Raw genomic sequence first — 15,605 nt, forward strand, 5'->3', positions numbered from 1 at the left:
CTGTATCTACCGGTTGAGACCCGAGTCTCTGAGTACATTTATACTTATATGTGGAAGATATACTAACTGTGGATTCATTTATATTAGATTATTATACTGGAAGAATTAATTGTCCCTTCAGGTTCATGTTATTAAATTATTATATATATTCAATATTCTACATTGGCTTTGTGTTATTTTACTGCTATTCAAAAGAACTCGCTGGAGTGTAAGTCTCGTTAGATCTACATCTAGAAACACCCACACACATGTATCTTTAACAGAGCTATTTAAATTTAGACAGCTTTGACTTTATGTTGCCATAATGATACAATTAATTAGCGACACTATTGGACTGTGTCTCTTCTCTTAGGTATGTCTATCTACTATGGATAAGTAAGTCATGTTTCTATATTTCACGTCCACAGATTTAGATTCTACTGAGTCTCCATTCATGGCTGATCCTTTTGCCCCATTGAGGAAATCTGTGACCAAGGAAGCACCCACACCGCGTTACCTTGGGCGCTACAGTGGTAAATTGTACCCCCCGCCTTCTAGAGACATGACCACCAGGCTCCCAGAGTTTTTACCCGACGGCCCACGACCTTTCATCCCTGACCCAAGCTTCCTGCCCGGTGACCAAGACATAATTGCCAACCAGGGCGACGTGGCGGTGCTACCATGTACAGTTCAACACCTGGGTACCAGACAGGTAAGAACATAACTACAGTCCTTGTCAGAAGTAATAATAATACTGATAAATAGCTAACAATTCAATGTTGACAAATCTACTCAAATTATTGCTGCCAACTACAAGATTGGAAAGATGCTGACAGATTGCGTCGCTTGATGCCTGTCAGCTGGAATCTTCATAGCTCTTGGGATTCTTATCATAACAATCTAAAAATATGTGTATGTGTACTATGTACAATTTCTTTTCAACACACACACACGCACATACTTATACTGATACAAATATATTCTTTTTCATTCGTCCGAAACAACAACTAAAAGGAACCATCTCAGGGTTGTCTAAGTAAACTATTATTTATGTATTTAGTTTCATTAGTAAAGAAATGCAATTGTAAAAACACAAGTTAAAAAAACACAAGCAAACAAGCAAAAGGAAAAAGATTACTTTTTAAAAGCAAAGCTTATCCAAGGGAAAAAGCCATCATTTATCTAAAAATGGCAGGATTTTGATCCTTTTGCGGCCATATAAAACAATATCAATTAATTAGTACTAATTGATTTATTAATCGGTTTATTTTTGGAATGATGCCTGTATTGTCATCAACTATGAATAATTGTGCAAAGTTTCAACTTGTTCCGAGAATGTGAAGTGGGAGAAAAAACGTGTCAAAATAAGGGGGTAAAATCCGTATTTACATCCACATCTTTCATTAAGTATCATTTATTCCCCTTATTTTGATATCAAACAAAATAATTAGTCAGCAATAATTAATTAACTAATTGGTTAATTTTCTTATTGATGCATGTCTTGTCAGGTACAATGAATAATTGTGCAAAGGTTAAACTTGATTGGAGAATGGGAAATGGGAGAGAAAAAATGTTCAAACTTTTTACCAGACAGACAGACGGACAGACAGAGTGACTTGATATAAGCTTTGTAAAGACACAAACTAAAGATGAATAGGCAGTAGTAAAAACGAACATTAAAAACAAACTTGTAAAAAACAAGATTACAAAGAGAGTTTGTGTTACACAAACTCAGAGGCGGCCCCCGTCGAAGTCGGATCCCTGTCGGATCTGCATATTCGCAAATAATATTCAAGAGGTGATTTAATTTTGATGTAAAATGTTTTACACGTTTCGGATGTTCCTTCAGAGTTGAAGATAATTACTTCCTAGTCCAAACCTCCCGCAGGACGACGGGGGATGGGAGCGGGCAGGGTTTGAACCCTGGGCCATCCATAAATCTGAACGACAGTCCAGCGCGCAAACCGCACGACCAGGCAGCCATCCGATGGTCAAAAGTAATAATGTTTCAAAGATTCATTTGCCGTAAATTTAAATTTAAATTTAATAAAAAAATAGTAGATTAGTTTTAGTATATTAAAACATTACAATATTGATCAAAACGTTTGGAAATGAAAATCTACACTTTTTTTTTACACTTTAAGTTTAGAAATTGAAATTATACATCTTAATCTAGTCTATTTTAGTCTAAACTAGATCTAGAAATTCTAGATCTAGACTCTAAAATAATTTTAATTAGAATATAAATCCAGATCTAGATATACTGTAATAAAAATCTAGATCTAGTTTAAAAAATCTAGATTAGATCTAAATCAAGATATCATTCCTTTTTTAAACGCGAGTCACATAACGAGGCTTAATAAACATTACTATACCGAGTTCTTTTTTCATTTCATTTGAAGAATTAATTCCATATAACGTCAGAGGGAAAAAAAACACTACGTCACACGGCCTAGCTAGACTAAAAATCGCCTTCATCTATAAGAGCCATTTATCGAGTGTTCATAGACTTTGGTGCACCGAGTGCGTTCTTTAAGCATTTCATTTAAAGAATTCATTCCATATGACGTCAAAGGAAAAAAAAACACTACGTCACACGGCCTAGCTAGAATAAAAATCGCCTTCATCATTACGAGCCTTTTATCGAGTGTTCATAGACATTGGTGCACCGAGTGCGTTCTTTTAGCATTTCATTTAAAGAATTCATTCCATATGACGTCAAAGGAAAAAAAAACACTACGTCACAAGGCCTAGCTAGACTAAAAATCACCTTTATCAACACGAGCCATTTCTCGAGTGTTCATAGACATTGGTGCACCGAGTGCGTTCTTTTAGCATTTCATTTAAAGAATTCATTCCATGTGACGTCAAAGGAAAAAAAAAACACCACGTCACACGGCTTAGTTAGACTAAAATATGTTTTCATTAATACAAGCAATTTTTTCGAGGGTTAACAGACATTGGTGCACCGAGTGCGTTCTTTTAACATTACATTTAAAGAGTCCATTCATATGACGTCAAAGAAAAAAAATTCCATTACCTCACAATAGGCTAGTACCGGTACCATAAAAAAAAATGTCTTTATTTACACGAGATATTTAACGAGAGTTCATAGACATTGGTGCACTGAGTTCTAATAGATATTATTTAAAAAGGATCAAAGCCACATTGTTTTTGCGTTTTGTCTGTCAGTCGGTCTGTCCGTTATCTTGATATAAAAAAAACAACTAAAAGTTATTAAAAATTGATTAACCTTTATTTTACGTTTCAAAACATCGCAATAATTTTTAGGTATGAACACAATTGAAAAGTTTATATAATAGATTGTTCCGGATGTTTGTATAAATAGTAAAAGAAAAAGAGAATTTCAGATAAATGTAATACCGTTAATTAAATTTTTTGGATGGTCTCGTATAAAAATTAGATGTACTACAGCCACGTGGAGAGATTTTCATACCTTACTTTGGTGTTTGGATTCTGTTTTCCTTAAAAATCGGAACATAATATTAACGATAATTAGATTTTTTAATGTTTTAGGTAGAAAGTTAAATGTACTGTAAGAGAGTAGTGAGTTAAAATATTTTTCATAAAAATCCGTAAAAACATTATTTCGTAAATGAGAAGATTATTTATTTATTAATTAGAAGAGGGAGTTCAAACAATTATTTGGCGTTAGTAGATTTTTAAATAAATTCGGAAATTTCTGGCGACGATTTGTAAGAAACAAAATCCGGAACTTTCTTTATCGATTACAAAACTTCTATGTTATGTTTTACAAGAAAATTAAATGTCTAAAAAGTAATTTTCAGTAATCAATTCTAGTAAATTACTTTTTTTTAAAAGCCTTATGCGATTTCAAACAATCATTAGGCATAATTCATGTTTTATAAAACAATATCCGATTACGATTTGTAAGAAACAAAATCCGGAACTTTCTTTATCGATTACAAAACTTCTATGATATGTTTTACAAGAAAATTAAATGTCTAAAAAGTAATTTTCAGTAATCAATTCTAGTAAATTACTTTTTTTAAAAGCCTTATGCGATTTCAAACAATCATTAGGCATAATTCATGTTTTATAAAACAATATCCGGAACATTTTTACACTTAATGAAATATAAGTCAGTATAGAGATTATGATTTAGCATTAATATGCTATTTACATAAAAAACGGAACAACATATTATTGATAATGTGTTTTTGCAACGTTTAAGCATGGAAATTGAATGTAATATAAGTTAGAAGAGCAAACAAACATTTGTTGGCGTTGATTAGTTTTGCACAAAAAAATCCGGAACAATCAATTTTAGATACTTAAAACTATTGAGATGTTATGGGAGGAACATTAAAGGGTAAATCAGATTTTCAATAGCTTTTAGAGTTCTAGTTTTTTAAATCTAATTGTGACGGACATACCGACCAACAGACAAAACGCACAAAAATAAGCTTCTTTTATTCGGATGGGGGCACTAAACAAAAAATAAATAAAATCTGATTTTTAAAAAAAAGTTTAAGGAATTGGTTTAGCACCTGATCATGTTGCGACGTTACGCTACTGCACGAAAATCGCTGCATAAAAAGTCCATTTAAAAAAATGTGCGTGATATTTACATACAAAGTGCATTATTAGCCTTTATAAACAAACAGAAATGTTTTCTTTTAATTTTAGCAGCTAGTTGACCAGAAAAAACGTCTTTAACTATTATTTGTATTTGTTGTAAACATTTCCTGTACATTTTAAAAATATATTTGACTTAGTGATACTGAAAATACACAAAAATTGTCCATCTTTGTTAGCATATTGTAACATTGCCTCCCTTACATTTACGTAATTGTTTTAGAATTGGTGTATTTTTATGAAAAAATCGCTTGCATAATTAATTTTATAAATTAAACGGTTTGCTTTTAGAAAACCAAAAGTAGCCGTTGCACCTAAACTTTTCAAGCCGGATTTAATGATGAAATAATATTTTTCATATCTCTTCTAGTTTTCGAGATCTGAGTGTGACAGACGGACAGACGGACAGACGGACAGACGGACAGACGGACAGACGGACAGACGGACAGACGGACATTTTGCACAAACCTAATAGCGGCTTTTTCCCCTTACGGGGGCCGCTAAAAATGTTCTTGATGCTTTCACAATTCTTTTTTCGCTGCTGATTTTAACATAAAACTTTATTGGCATGACAGTGTTACATACAACTTTATTGACATGATAGTGTCACATACAACTATATTGACATGACAGTGTCACACACAACTTTATTGACATGACAATTGTATTGATATTATAGTGTCACATACACATTTATTGATATTATAATTTCACATAAAATCTTTTAAATATAAAAGTATCAGCTATAAGTTTATTGATATTCTAGTGTAACATACAATAGTAGTTGATATGACAGTGTCACATATCACTGTAGACGATATGACAGTGTCACATATCACTGTAGACGATATGACAGTGTCACAAAGCTCAATACATTTTTGACATTTCGACTCAAGCGATCTTAAAAACTGAAACGTAAACAGAGTGAAAACTTTCATCAACAAACAAAAAAGTGAATGAACTAAAAATAAAACCTCGAAATTGCTAACAATTATAGGCAGACAGATTCCAGTAGTCAGTTATTAGCTGCGGCTTTGATTTCAACTGCCCTAGTTTGCTCTATTGGTAAAGTCTAACAGTCAAGAAAGCCATAGAAAACAAAACAAAAAAAAACGACATAAATCGCAGAGATCTGGTTAGACAACCAGTAACGTCAGTGCGAGATCATCCATTGTTATCCCCTGAGTGTTGATAGTATCGATCCCTGTACCAGAGTTCAGTACGGACCTTCTTTATCTTTGACCTTTCATGGGGAAGTTACCTTTTTTTTTTTTAATAACACCGAGATTTATAGCCAATGGGAGTATTTACCTCTATTTTTGGTGGGAATATCGAAGCGCGAGAATTAGTGTTGAGCCAATGGGAGATAACTTCTACAAACTAGTTAATACGATAACTGTCAGTGGTTATTTATTGATATATTTAAAAACACAAATCTAGATCATGTGCCGAGGATCGTATTCAAAATGAAAAAAAAAATCTTTTATACAAGTGCACTATAAAAGAATAAATAAGTTGGTGCATTAAATAGATAAACATAAATAATATAAATAATTTCTCTGTCTATTGTATTGTAGGAAGATTTACATCAATAATCGATTTATTAAGGTTCCTCAGTCGTTGTGACTATGGTTTATCTCGTAGAGCACTTTTTTCATGTGACTATGGAATGGAGCCCTATTTTGGCGAGACACACCCGTCCATATGTATCGCAGGTTGCATCATTTTAAAATATAAGTAGTGATCTTTTTTTTTTGTTTTGTTTTGTTTTTCATTTCTTCAGCTACAGACTAGATTGTTTTGGTGTGTTGTGTGTTTCTAAGGCAACCATGAGGAAAGTAGGCCGGATGTTGTTGGTTGTACAGGCTGAAAGGTTTCTGATGAAACAACGAGATGGTCTGTCATAATTGATGCTAATAAAAGCCACGGGAATGATAGTTGAAGGGGGATTAATCAGAGACGCGAGAGACGTGCATTTATAGTGAGATTTGTTTCAATGATCATTTCATTTGCGTTACTGCTATAGTGCATCTATATCTCATTTGAAGTGGAATCTTTGCCTATTCTAAATCAAAGTTATATTCAAGTTTGTTGAAAAGGAAGCTTGTTTATGTTTTATTTTATGAAGAGTGTAATGCGCCTACATCGGTTTATTTATACTAACTGTTTAAAGTAACAAACCAAAGACCGAACAAATACATCTAGATATAGAGTTCACGTCCATCGAGTTCCATGTGGACCACTTCTGCCACCACAGAGTCTTAGGACATGTCTGCCTCTGTGTTTTCATGACTCTGCTTAGAATAGAACTGTATAACAAGAGGACAACGTAACAATGATTTGTATATTCGCTGAGAAAACACGGTTCTTCCCTCGTGTTAGTTTACTTCACTTTGTGGTTCTCATTTTGAGCATTCAACGTTATGACTGAATAGAATCTGTAATATTTCTACGCTCTACTATAGTCGAGATTGAACCAGTCACTTTTGTGTTATTTCACAATGCCATTAGTCTTTGGTTTTCCTGGCTGATTCAGGCAACCTGTTCGACGCTTTAAAGGCACTATGGAATGAGAAATGCGATTCTATCTTTTTGTCTTTCTGAGTATTTTATTAGTTTGTCCTTTTGTATTTGTAAGTTATGTTAGTATAGTTTCATGGTTGAGTGTTGTATGTTTTAGCCTCTACTGTTGTTTTACTCTTTAGTCGTCTGTCCTGAAGTGTCTCTAAATTAGTGATTTTACTCATGGTGTTAATCGAATGTGACTATTCCATTGTATAAATCTCACGGCTCTATTTAGTGTCTGTTCTAAATTATTTTTGTTTTCTTGAGTAAAGGAGTCCCAAACAGACGCATATTCTAATATTGATTTAACCAAGGTTAAATTTCAATTTTATGTTCTTGTTTGATTTATAAAGGTTTCTTTTAATACATCCTAATGCTTTTGTAATCATGTTGTCAATGTGGGGATCCCTTGGTAACTTTTCAATCATTTTAACACATAGGTGAAGAGTGTATTATAATTAGTCTACCATGAATAAGATAGGATATTGAAATCAATGTAATAAAGAGGAGTCGCCTTCTGAAATTTGTAAAAACTGAAGAAAACTCTGCTGCCACGATTCCTAGCTTCTTAAATAATGTTTTTTAAATTCCTAATTTCTTGATGAGAAATCTTGACGTCAATCCTGTAGGCTGACAGATCACCACGACGTCTTACGTCATAATGGCGGTGACCTACAAACTCATCAATCAGCTTTACCAGACTTGTGAGATTACATCTTTGTACCAAACTGACTTGTGAGATTACATCTTTGTACCAAGCTGCTTATCACAGCACGTACTTTACCACTAAATTAATTATAGTCATGAATTTGTTTTCTTTCCTTCTAATGTACACTGACTATCCGACATCTTTCGGATCCCTTTAAGCATTTCAAAAAATATTTACAAAAAAAACAACATTTTCAATAGCCGGGATAAAAATAGAGGGCGCTCTTTGAAATCAATTTAAATATAATTTCCTTTCTGCGAGTTTTTAATGAACTGTAGCCCCCCCCCCCTCCCCACATTCGTTAATGAGAGATTTGACTGTGCTAGTAGTTGACTTGTTTCTTTCTGTATACAATGTCTGTTTGACCATAATGGACTCCTAAATATGCGTTTATAACAACGATTTCTTGACTTAAAGACGATAAATGTCGTGGGCAGCTTAGGGGGCATTCAGAATGGGCATTACACACAAGAATAAACGAAATTCTTTAGTATTGTTTTAAGTTCTCTCGATGGATTTCGAGATTTACTCTTCTATTTGAAGCAATATTGAAAGACATTAAATGAATTTAATTTACGTTCCATTATGTGTGTGACAAGAAGACAAAAAAGGTAGATAAACATATATGTGAAATACTTGATTTGACCTTGAGAAGCGATATCAGAGGAGGGGGGGGGGGAATGTGTTGGCGCTAGTTTATGTCTGAGTTTATCAAAAGAAATATCACTATGCGAAGTAGCTTCTTTGATCTTGGATCTTTTACATGTATTGATATGTTTAGACTTTTGTGTGTTTCTATTTGTTTGAGTCTGGATTGTTAGCTCATCCTATCAGCTTATTTACGAAGATAATCTCGTCAGCATTTCCAGCATCATTGTTTATTACTTTAAAGCTGATGTGACTTTGTTGTTGACTGTATCAAACAGAAGTGTGAGATTATGGCGTGTCGGATGAATTTAATTATACATAATAATAGTGCAACGAAGAAATAAAAACAACGTTGCAAAGAGAATTTATGTTATCATACAAACTCAGAGGCGGCCCCCCGTCGAATTCACCCATGAACCAGGAATATTCAAGCTTGTTTTGATCGTTTAAAGCAGTGGTTCCCAAACTTTTTTGTCTCGTAGACCCCCTGCCATGTTTTCTGGTTTTCGGTAGACCCCCTGCTCAACTTGCAATTTTTGCAAATTCATCAACATTTTTTAAAACAAATTTCTAACTGTAATGAATTGAAGAGTGAAAAATAATAATTTAAAACTTCACAACTAAAGATATTATGTTTATTCATGTACGAATTTGTTGTTCAATGAAGTAGTCTTCCCAACATTAAATATTAATTAATTAATTAATATGCCTTAACTATCATTGTAAAAGGTTTCGTAAAGAGCAGTTTCTTGTATATCTCGTGATCTTTCACGTGTGGCTCAAATATTAAATCTGTGGAACTGTTTTCATTAAAAGGAGAAAGGGCGAAGCCGTCGAGTAACTGGAGCCTAAACCATTAAGCTTCGAGCATGAAGGGCTCATTAGCCTTGGCTTGCTACCCACCTAGCAGAAGGAAAACTGAATTCAAAACTCTGCTGCCTTGCAACTATACCCAAACATGGGAAAGGTCTCGTGGGTCAACCTTAAGGAAATATATAAGGAGACGGCGACCATTAGACAGTTTGTAGCACACAGCGCTACACCTTGTCAGACCAAACTGTATTTATGTCGTTTGCAAAGATTTACATTTAAGAAGCTTTTAATTTTATAACTCATGCCACCGAAGCGACTTTGAACTGTATTGTTGCTTTAAGAAATTCTTTTAATAATAAAAGTTGTAGGTTTGTGTAAAACGGCTGGTAAATTCAATGCTTGCCCTTTGCTGTTTTCCGTATTTGGCTTTAAGTAAAGAAATCTTGTAAGACGCTCACAAACCATCATCTTCTTTATATGATGCCAGAGATTTTGTGGCTCTATTCTGAACTTTATCTTTGAGTGTTTTAAAGTTTTTCAAATCTTTATTTTTGTCAGTGTGGCATTGCCTCAGATGATCCTCCAGCGTAACTGGTTTCATATCGTCATAAAAAGTCACTTAGGCAACCAATGCCTTGAAAAGGAAGGAAGGAATCCCAATTTTAAATTAACAACGCTGTACAGTTTACATTTATTTTTTTCTAAACATTAGTTACATGTAGACAAAATTAAGCTGTTTAAATAAGTATTGGAATTGAATACAACAATTATTCGTTTGAATAGCAGGATAAATATTTGTAAATTTTCTTTATAGAGTAATCTGACTATATCCATTAAATATATTTGATTCTCCTATACTTAATGCCTGGACCCAAAACAATGTTCATATCTAAATGAAATGTAATGAAACAAACGTTTACTGTCATTCGAATACAAATATATATCTACTTCCCGGAATACTCTTCTTCCTGCTGGTATAGCTTCCAACACTAGTGTATATTCTCCGCCGGTGATATGTGTCTTGACCGTTGTTTGTCTATATGCCGTAGTCAGTGTATATCCGTTGGTCCTAAATAGGCACTGTTCTCCACCGTATTCAAAATTCACTATTGTTGCCCACAGCAGTGCTAATAATCGTACAAATTTCCATCAAGATTAAATGTTAAAGGTTTTTGTTGAGAACTATGACCAGCCAGAATAATGAACATGTACTTCAGCAGCCACTGACATGATTTTTTTTTATTGACAATAAATTCATAACACATCCAAATGCAGTGGGTAATCCCTGACATTTTTACATTGGTGAATGTAGAGAATTGGCCTTCATAATAATTATAATGATATAAATCTAGATTTAAATGTTAAGCCAATTGATTAATACAGCAATAATGTTTTTAGTTAAGTTTCCACCAAAAGTTTATGTTTACCCATGAGCTTAGCACGTCACTGTAGAGGTCTAAATGACGCTCACTCTCTCAATCTTAATAGATCTAGAGATCAAGAGATTTTGTTACACTTTGTAGTAATAGTAATACCTCAGTAGACAGGAATTAGATACCGATATAACGCAGGTCTTGCCCCACGTTGGGTGCCACTTGTTACGACACAAGACTCTTCGAAATAATAAGACACTCTCAGGTTTTACTCTAGAAATACTTCAATATTATAACAAGTTATGTCTTCTTCTTCTTCTTCATCGTTCTCATTGTTATGTTGGAGTGTTCATATGACTAGACCAATACATGAGATGAACTGCGCAGTGGTTTCCAAATCAGGGAGCTCTCCATATAGTTTTCTTTCTATTGGGGTGATTTGGGGCCAATATCTTGTACGGGCCTCTTGGTAGAGAGAGCAGTTTTGGAGGACGTGGTCGGCATTTTCTGGTGATACTCCACATGGGCAGATTTCACTGGTTCCAATTTTGAGCTTCCGGAACATGTGTTGTCGCATTCTGTTGTGTCCGGTCCTGAGTCGAAAGATTAGACGTTGGTCTTGTCGGGATAGCTTATAGTAAGCGTCATCTTTCTTGTGATTTGGATGAGAGCTCGTCCATTTCTCATTTATTTTATGTACAATTAATTTCTTCATCTCTTCTGGATAGAGTGCAGAGTTTACTTGTGAGTTTGTTCTCCCACTCTTGGCGAGTGTGTCAGCCTTCTCATTTCCTGCTAGTTGTATGTGAGCTGGTATCCATTGAATTCAAGTTATGTAAATACGAACATTTCATTTCTCTTCCTGTCCATTTCTCCCGGCTTCCCCTTTTCAACATCCCTTCCATTCATCACACAAATTCGCACCATTACATTATTCATGCAAACCGTGCTACGCTACGACCGTAACAACCTTCTTAAATGAAATCTATTACCGTAGACCCCCGTGGACATCTCATAGACCCCCAATTTATTTTTTCACTTTCGTAGACCCCCTGGAGGTCTTCGTAGATCCCTGGGGGTCTATATAGACCACTTTGGGAATCACTGGTTTAAAGTAATAAAATTTCAAAAAATAATTTGGCGTTATTTTTCACTTAAAAGCAAACAGGACAATATGTCATTAATAATAAGACTTTTCTAGGATAAGTATTTGAAATAGAGCTACCTTGAAAAAAGAGTTGCGTTAACTGATCACCTGAAAGCAGCAAGGAAACCTCCCCAACTATTTCGCTTAATATATTGGAGTAGCCTCCAGCGCACTGAGCATGCATTACAATGAAATACAAATAGATTTTTTAAAAATATTCGATCATGATTGAAATTAAGCGCACTTTCCAATGCGATTACACAACTAACTTTATAATTGGTGATTTCTATTTCTTTTTTTCAAGAAACCTAATGTTCTAATTCCCTACATTGTTCTATTCCACCAATAGTTTAGTTTGCATGAAACGCGAAGCAATAAATTCAAAAAGCAAGTATGATTGTTCAAAATTTCAAGCTGCTATCTCAGAGTTACAAAGTTCTAAACAGTTGAATTCATTTTTCGAGCACAGTTTTTCCGACTTTTTTTTCAGTTTCATAGACCTAGACATAAAACCTTTCCTCTATGACATAGGAAGATAATTTAGAGTCTTTGTCAACATTTCATTGAGCTCTACACCACAAGAAACGTTTTGTTGTTATAGACTTATTTTAATTTGAACATTTGTGTCAAGTATCTAACTAGATTTCTAGGCCTATTAGTAAATTATTTAATGTCGTTTTCAGTTTACATTATTAGATCTAGCCCTATTTTTCTACATATATCTAAAGCTAATAGAGTTTAGATCGATTTCGATAGATCTATTGGCCCGTGTTTAACATTCATTCATTTTGCAGGAAACACTTTTGATATCTTAAAATGCATACGTTACGTTATGTACGAATTATATTAAGCTAAACCATAGAACTATACTAAATAATTTCGAAATATATCATTTATTTTGTTCTGGAAATTTAGGCATGGGAAATTTAGGCACCATATATTTGTTCATTTATAAATTGGTGTCTCTGTAGATTATAAAATATTGACATTAGAATGGATGAATAGTTTGCTTTGTTAGCCTGCCAATATCATGTATGACACCGAAAGTGTAAAGAAATTTTGGTACGGCCCAACAATTTCTTGCAGTCATGAAGTTCTTGTCAGACTATTTCGTGTTGAGTATTTGAGTTACACTTTGCTTATATTTACAAAGTCCTTTTTTAATTTGTTTTAGTTTTTCGTGGCATTTTGGTCAATTGAAAAATATGGCACGACCAGGCTGCCATGCACTTGATGGTGTGAGTGCCCCATTATCGATGTATGGCAGGCCATTTGTTGGTTTATTTGTTGGTTCTTTTATCTTTTATTCTTTCCATTGAGATACTCGCATCGTAAAGCAGTTCACATTTGATGGACTCAAGAAGCACAACTCGCAGATCCTACCTAATCACATTGAAGCCAATTATGGATAATCGTTCTTGGCGATCTGGGGAGGGGGCAGAGGTCAACGTGACAGGCTCACCAAGGAAAATTATTAAGAAGATTTATCCAATCAACGCTTTCGCAGTTTGAATGTAGTCGAATCAACGCTCAGCTAGCTCCGCTGTTAGCATCCTGGGGAATGGACGGCTGTCGTGGGAGAAAGAACATGGAATTATTGTCCACTCCACTGACCACTTGTTGGCAATAATATTAGGAGGGAAAACACCGGACTTTCTTGACCAGCACGCAATCTTTTCCAGAACGTTATTGATTTCAGGAGTTCCATTGGACTTTTAGAAATGGGAACAGTTTTCCTGGTATGTACGTCTGGCCTCGACCAACTTCTTCAGTATTCAGGTCAGTAAGCAAACACTCACTCCATTTTATACAGGTCAGAGTTGGGCATTCACTATAAAAGTGTTAACAAAAGATTGTGCTTTATGACAAATACTAAAATTGCGTTAAGCTGTTTCCTCAATATATTCTAGTCAAGTTTTATTAAATGCAATTACTCAATTCACTAATTCACTATAGTATAAGGATTGTTTTCACTAAAAAGAATAACGTTTATAGACAGTGTCTTTCTACCAGAGGAGGCCTGTAACCCCTGGAGTTGGTAGAGGAAGTCTGAACGGCTTTTTACGCCCCTTGAATTTTAATATCTACTTTTCATTGCCATTTACTTGACCTCCCCCCACCTCCACTATTTTACCTTCACCCTCTGTTTATTGAATGACTTTGTACAACTTTTTAGAGTTCTATAAACAAAATTGAGTTTTCTTACATTGAAAAAAACGATGCTCAGTTGATCTCTTATATTGGAATCAAATGTGCGGAATTCTAGAGTGAAAAGACGTGTCCAAACAATGTCTTTAATTATCATTTGGTCTTTTCTTTTGTGTGTGTGTGTCTGTGTGTGTGTGTGTGTTTGCTTAGGCTAGCTTCAGTTCTGAGAATAGTTTAATAATCATTCTGAGCGAGAGAAGTAATCATTCAGAGCCAGGGCAGTAATCATTCAGTGCTAGGGCTGTGTTTGACTCAATAAAGATTTTCTTATGAAAGATATTGGTATCTATGTAGACCTACATATTAACGAAATAACCATAATAATATCTAGGAATAAGATTTTTTGGTTTCTAGATATAATTTATCATGAACAGTTTGATTTACATTAAAAGTCGGTTCATGTGTGGTGTAAGTGTGGTATGTGCAGTGTGTATGTGTGCGTGTTTTCTTGTGGTGTGTGTGTGTGGTGTGTGTGTGTATGTAAGGTGTTTATGCGTGTGTTTGCGAATTGTGTGGTGTGTGTTTGTGTGAGATCTGTGCCTGCGTTTGTGTGCTTGTGAAGTTTGTACACGTGTTTGAGATTTGTGTGTATGGTGGTGTGCCTGTGTGTGTATTTGCATCTAGAATAATAGCCATTCCATTTTAAAATCCTGTCATTTAATTAATATTTTCATCGCAATATGCTTTGATTATATCAGACGTCAATATATCAACTCGCACGCATTCAACTTCCGGTGTCCTAGGTTCATTTCAAGATACTTCCGCTTCTAAGAAATGGATTATTTCCTTAAAGAAACAATCATTTGAAAATCTTCTTTAGGAATCTATCAATATTCTTATTCGATGATTTATAGATACATGATGACAACTCCGGATCTCCCCTGCCAGTGAAATATTTTTATAAAAGTCAAAACTCATCAATAAATGGACAAAAAAAAATTCTTAAATAAAAAAAACAACAAAAGAAACAGAAAACAAAACTTGTTTCAAAAAGCAAAACTTATATTAAGCGTAATTGTATCAATTAGTTTGGATCAGTCATGTAATTAAATTTGAAATAGATCTAGACTAACACTAATAAATTTGTGCGATTAAAAATACTTTTACCAATTGTTTTTGTTAGTGCTATATCATGCTTTTAGCTTTCTCAATGCACTATGATCCTTTCACTTGTCCGGACCAGTTCGAAAAGAGGGGGGAGAGAGAAGGAGGTATCTGTGTGTTTGTTACAATGATCGATTTTTAAATACATTTTTTTAAAATTACGACTTGAATTCAAACTTGCAACTAAAACCTCCTCAAGGGAACTAATTCAACAAATACCACCACAACTTTTAGGTACGATTTCTTTTCTTGTTTCAATACCAAACAAAATAATTAATTTTCGATAGTAAATTTTTAAAAATATTGATTCTTGTTTTATCAGGTCAAAGAAATAATTGTGCAAAATTTCAACTTGATCCGAGTTTTGGATGTGGGAGAAATAACGTGTACAAACTTTTGACCAGACAGAGTTGATACAAGCTTTGTAAGAAAACAGAAA

The 15,605-nt window shown here is 34.2% G+C and overlaps 1 protein-coding gene across 4 annotated transcripts in view; it reads left to right on the top strand.

Annotated features, from left to right (window-relative positions):
• Nucleotides 1-15,605, top strand: part of LOC106074843 (kin of IRRE-like protein 2) — a 321,964-nt gene that overhangs the window by 268,093 nt on the left and 38,266 nt on the right. For all 4 annotated transcript variants that reach the window (XM_056011107.1, XM_056011115.1, XM_056011100.1 and 1 more), the window contains exon 4: nucleotides 408-691. In XM_056011107.1, coding sequence (XP_055867082.1) covers nucleotides 408-691 — 284 coding nt within the window. The remainder of the gene's footprint in view (nucleotides 1-407; nucleotides 692-15,605) is intronic.

This window comes from Biomphalaria glabrata, chromosome 1 (assembly GCF_947242115.1).
Source record: "Biomphalaria glabrata chromosome 1, xgBioGlab47.1, whole genome shotgun sequence".
Taxonomy (NCBI): Eukaryota; Metazoa; Mollusca; class Gastropoda; family Planorbidae; genus Biomphalaria; species Biomphalaria glabrata.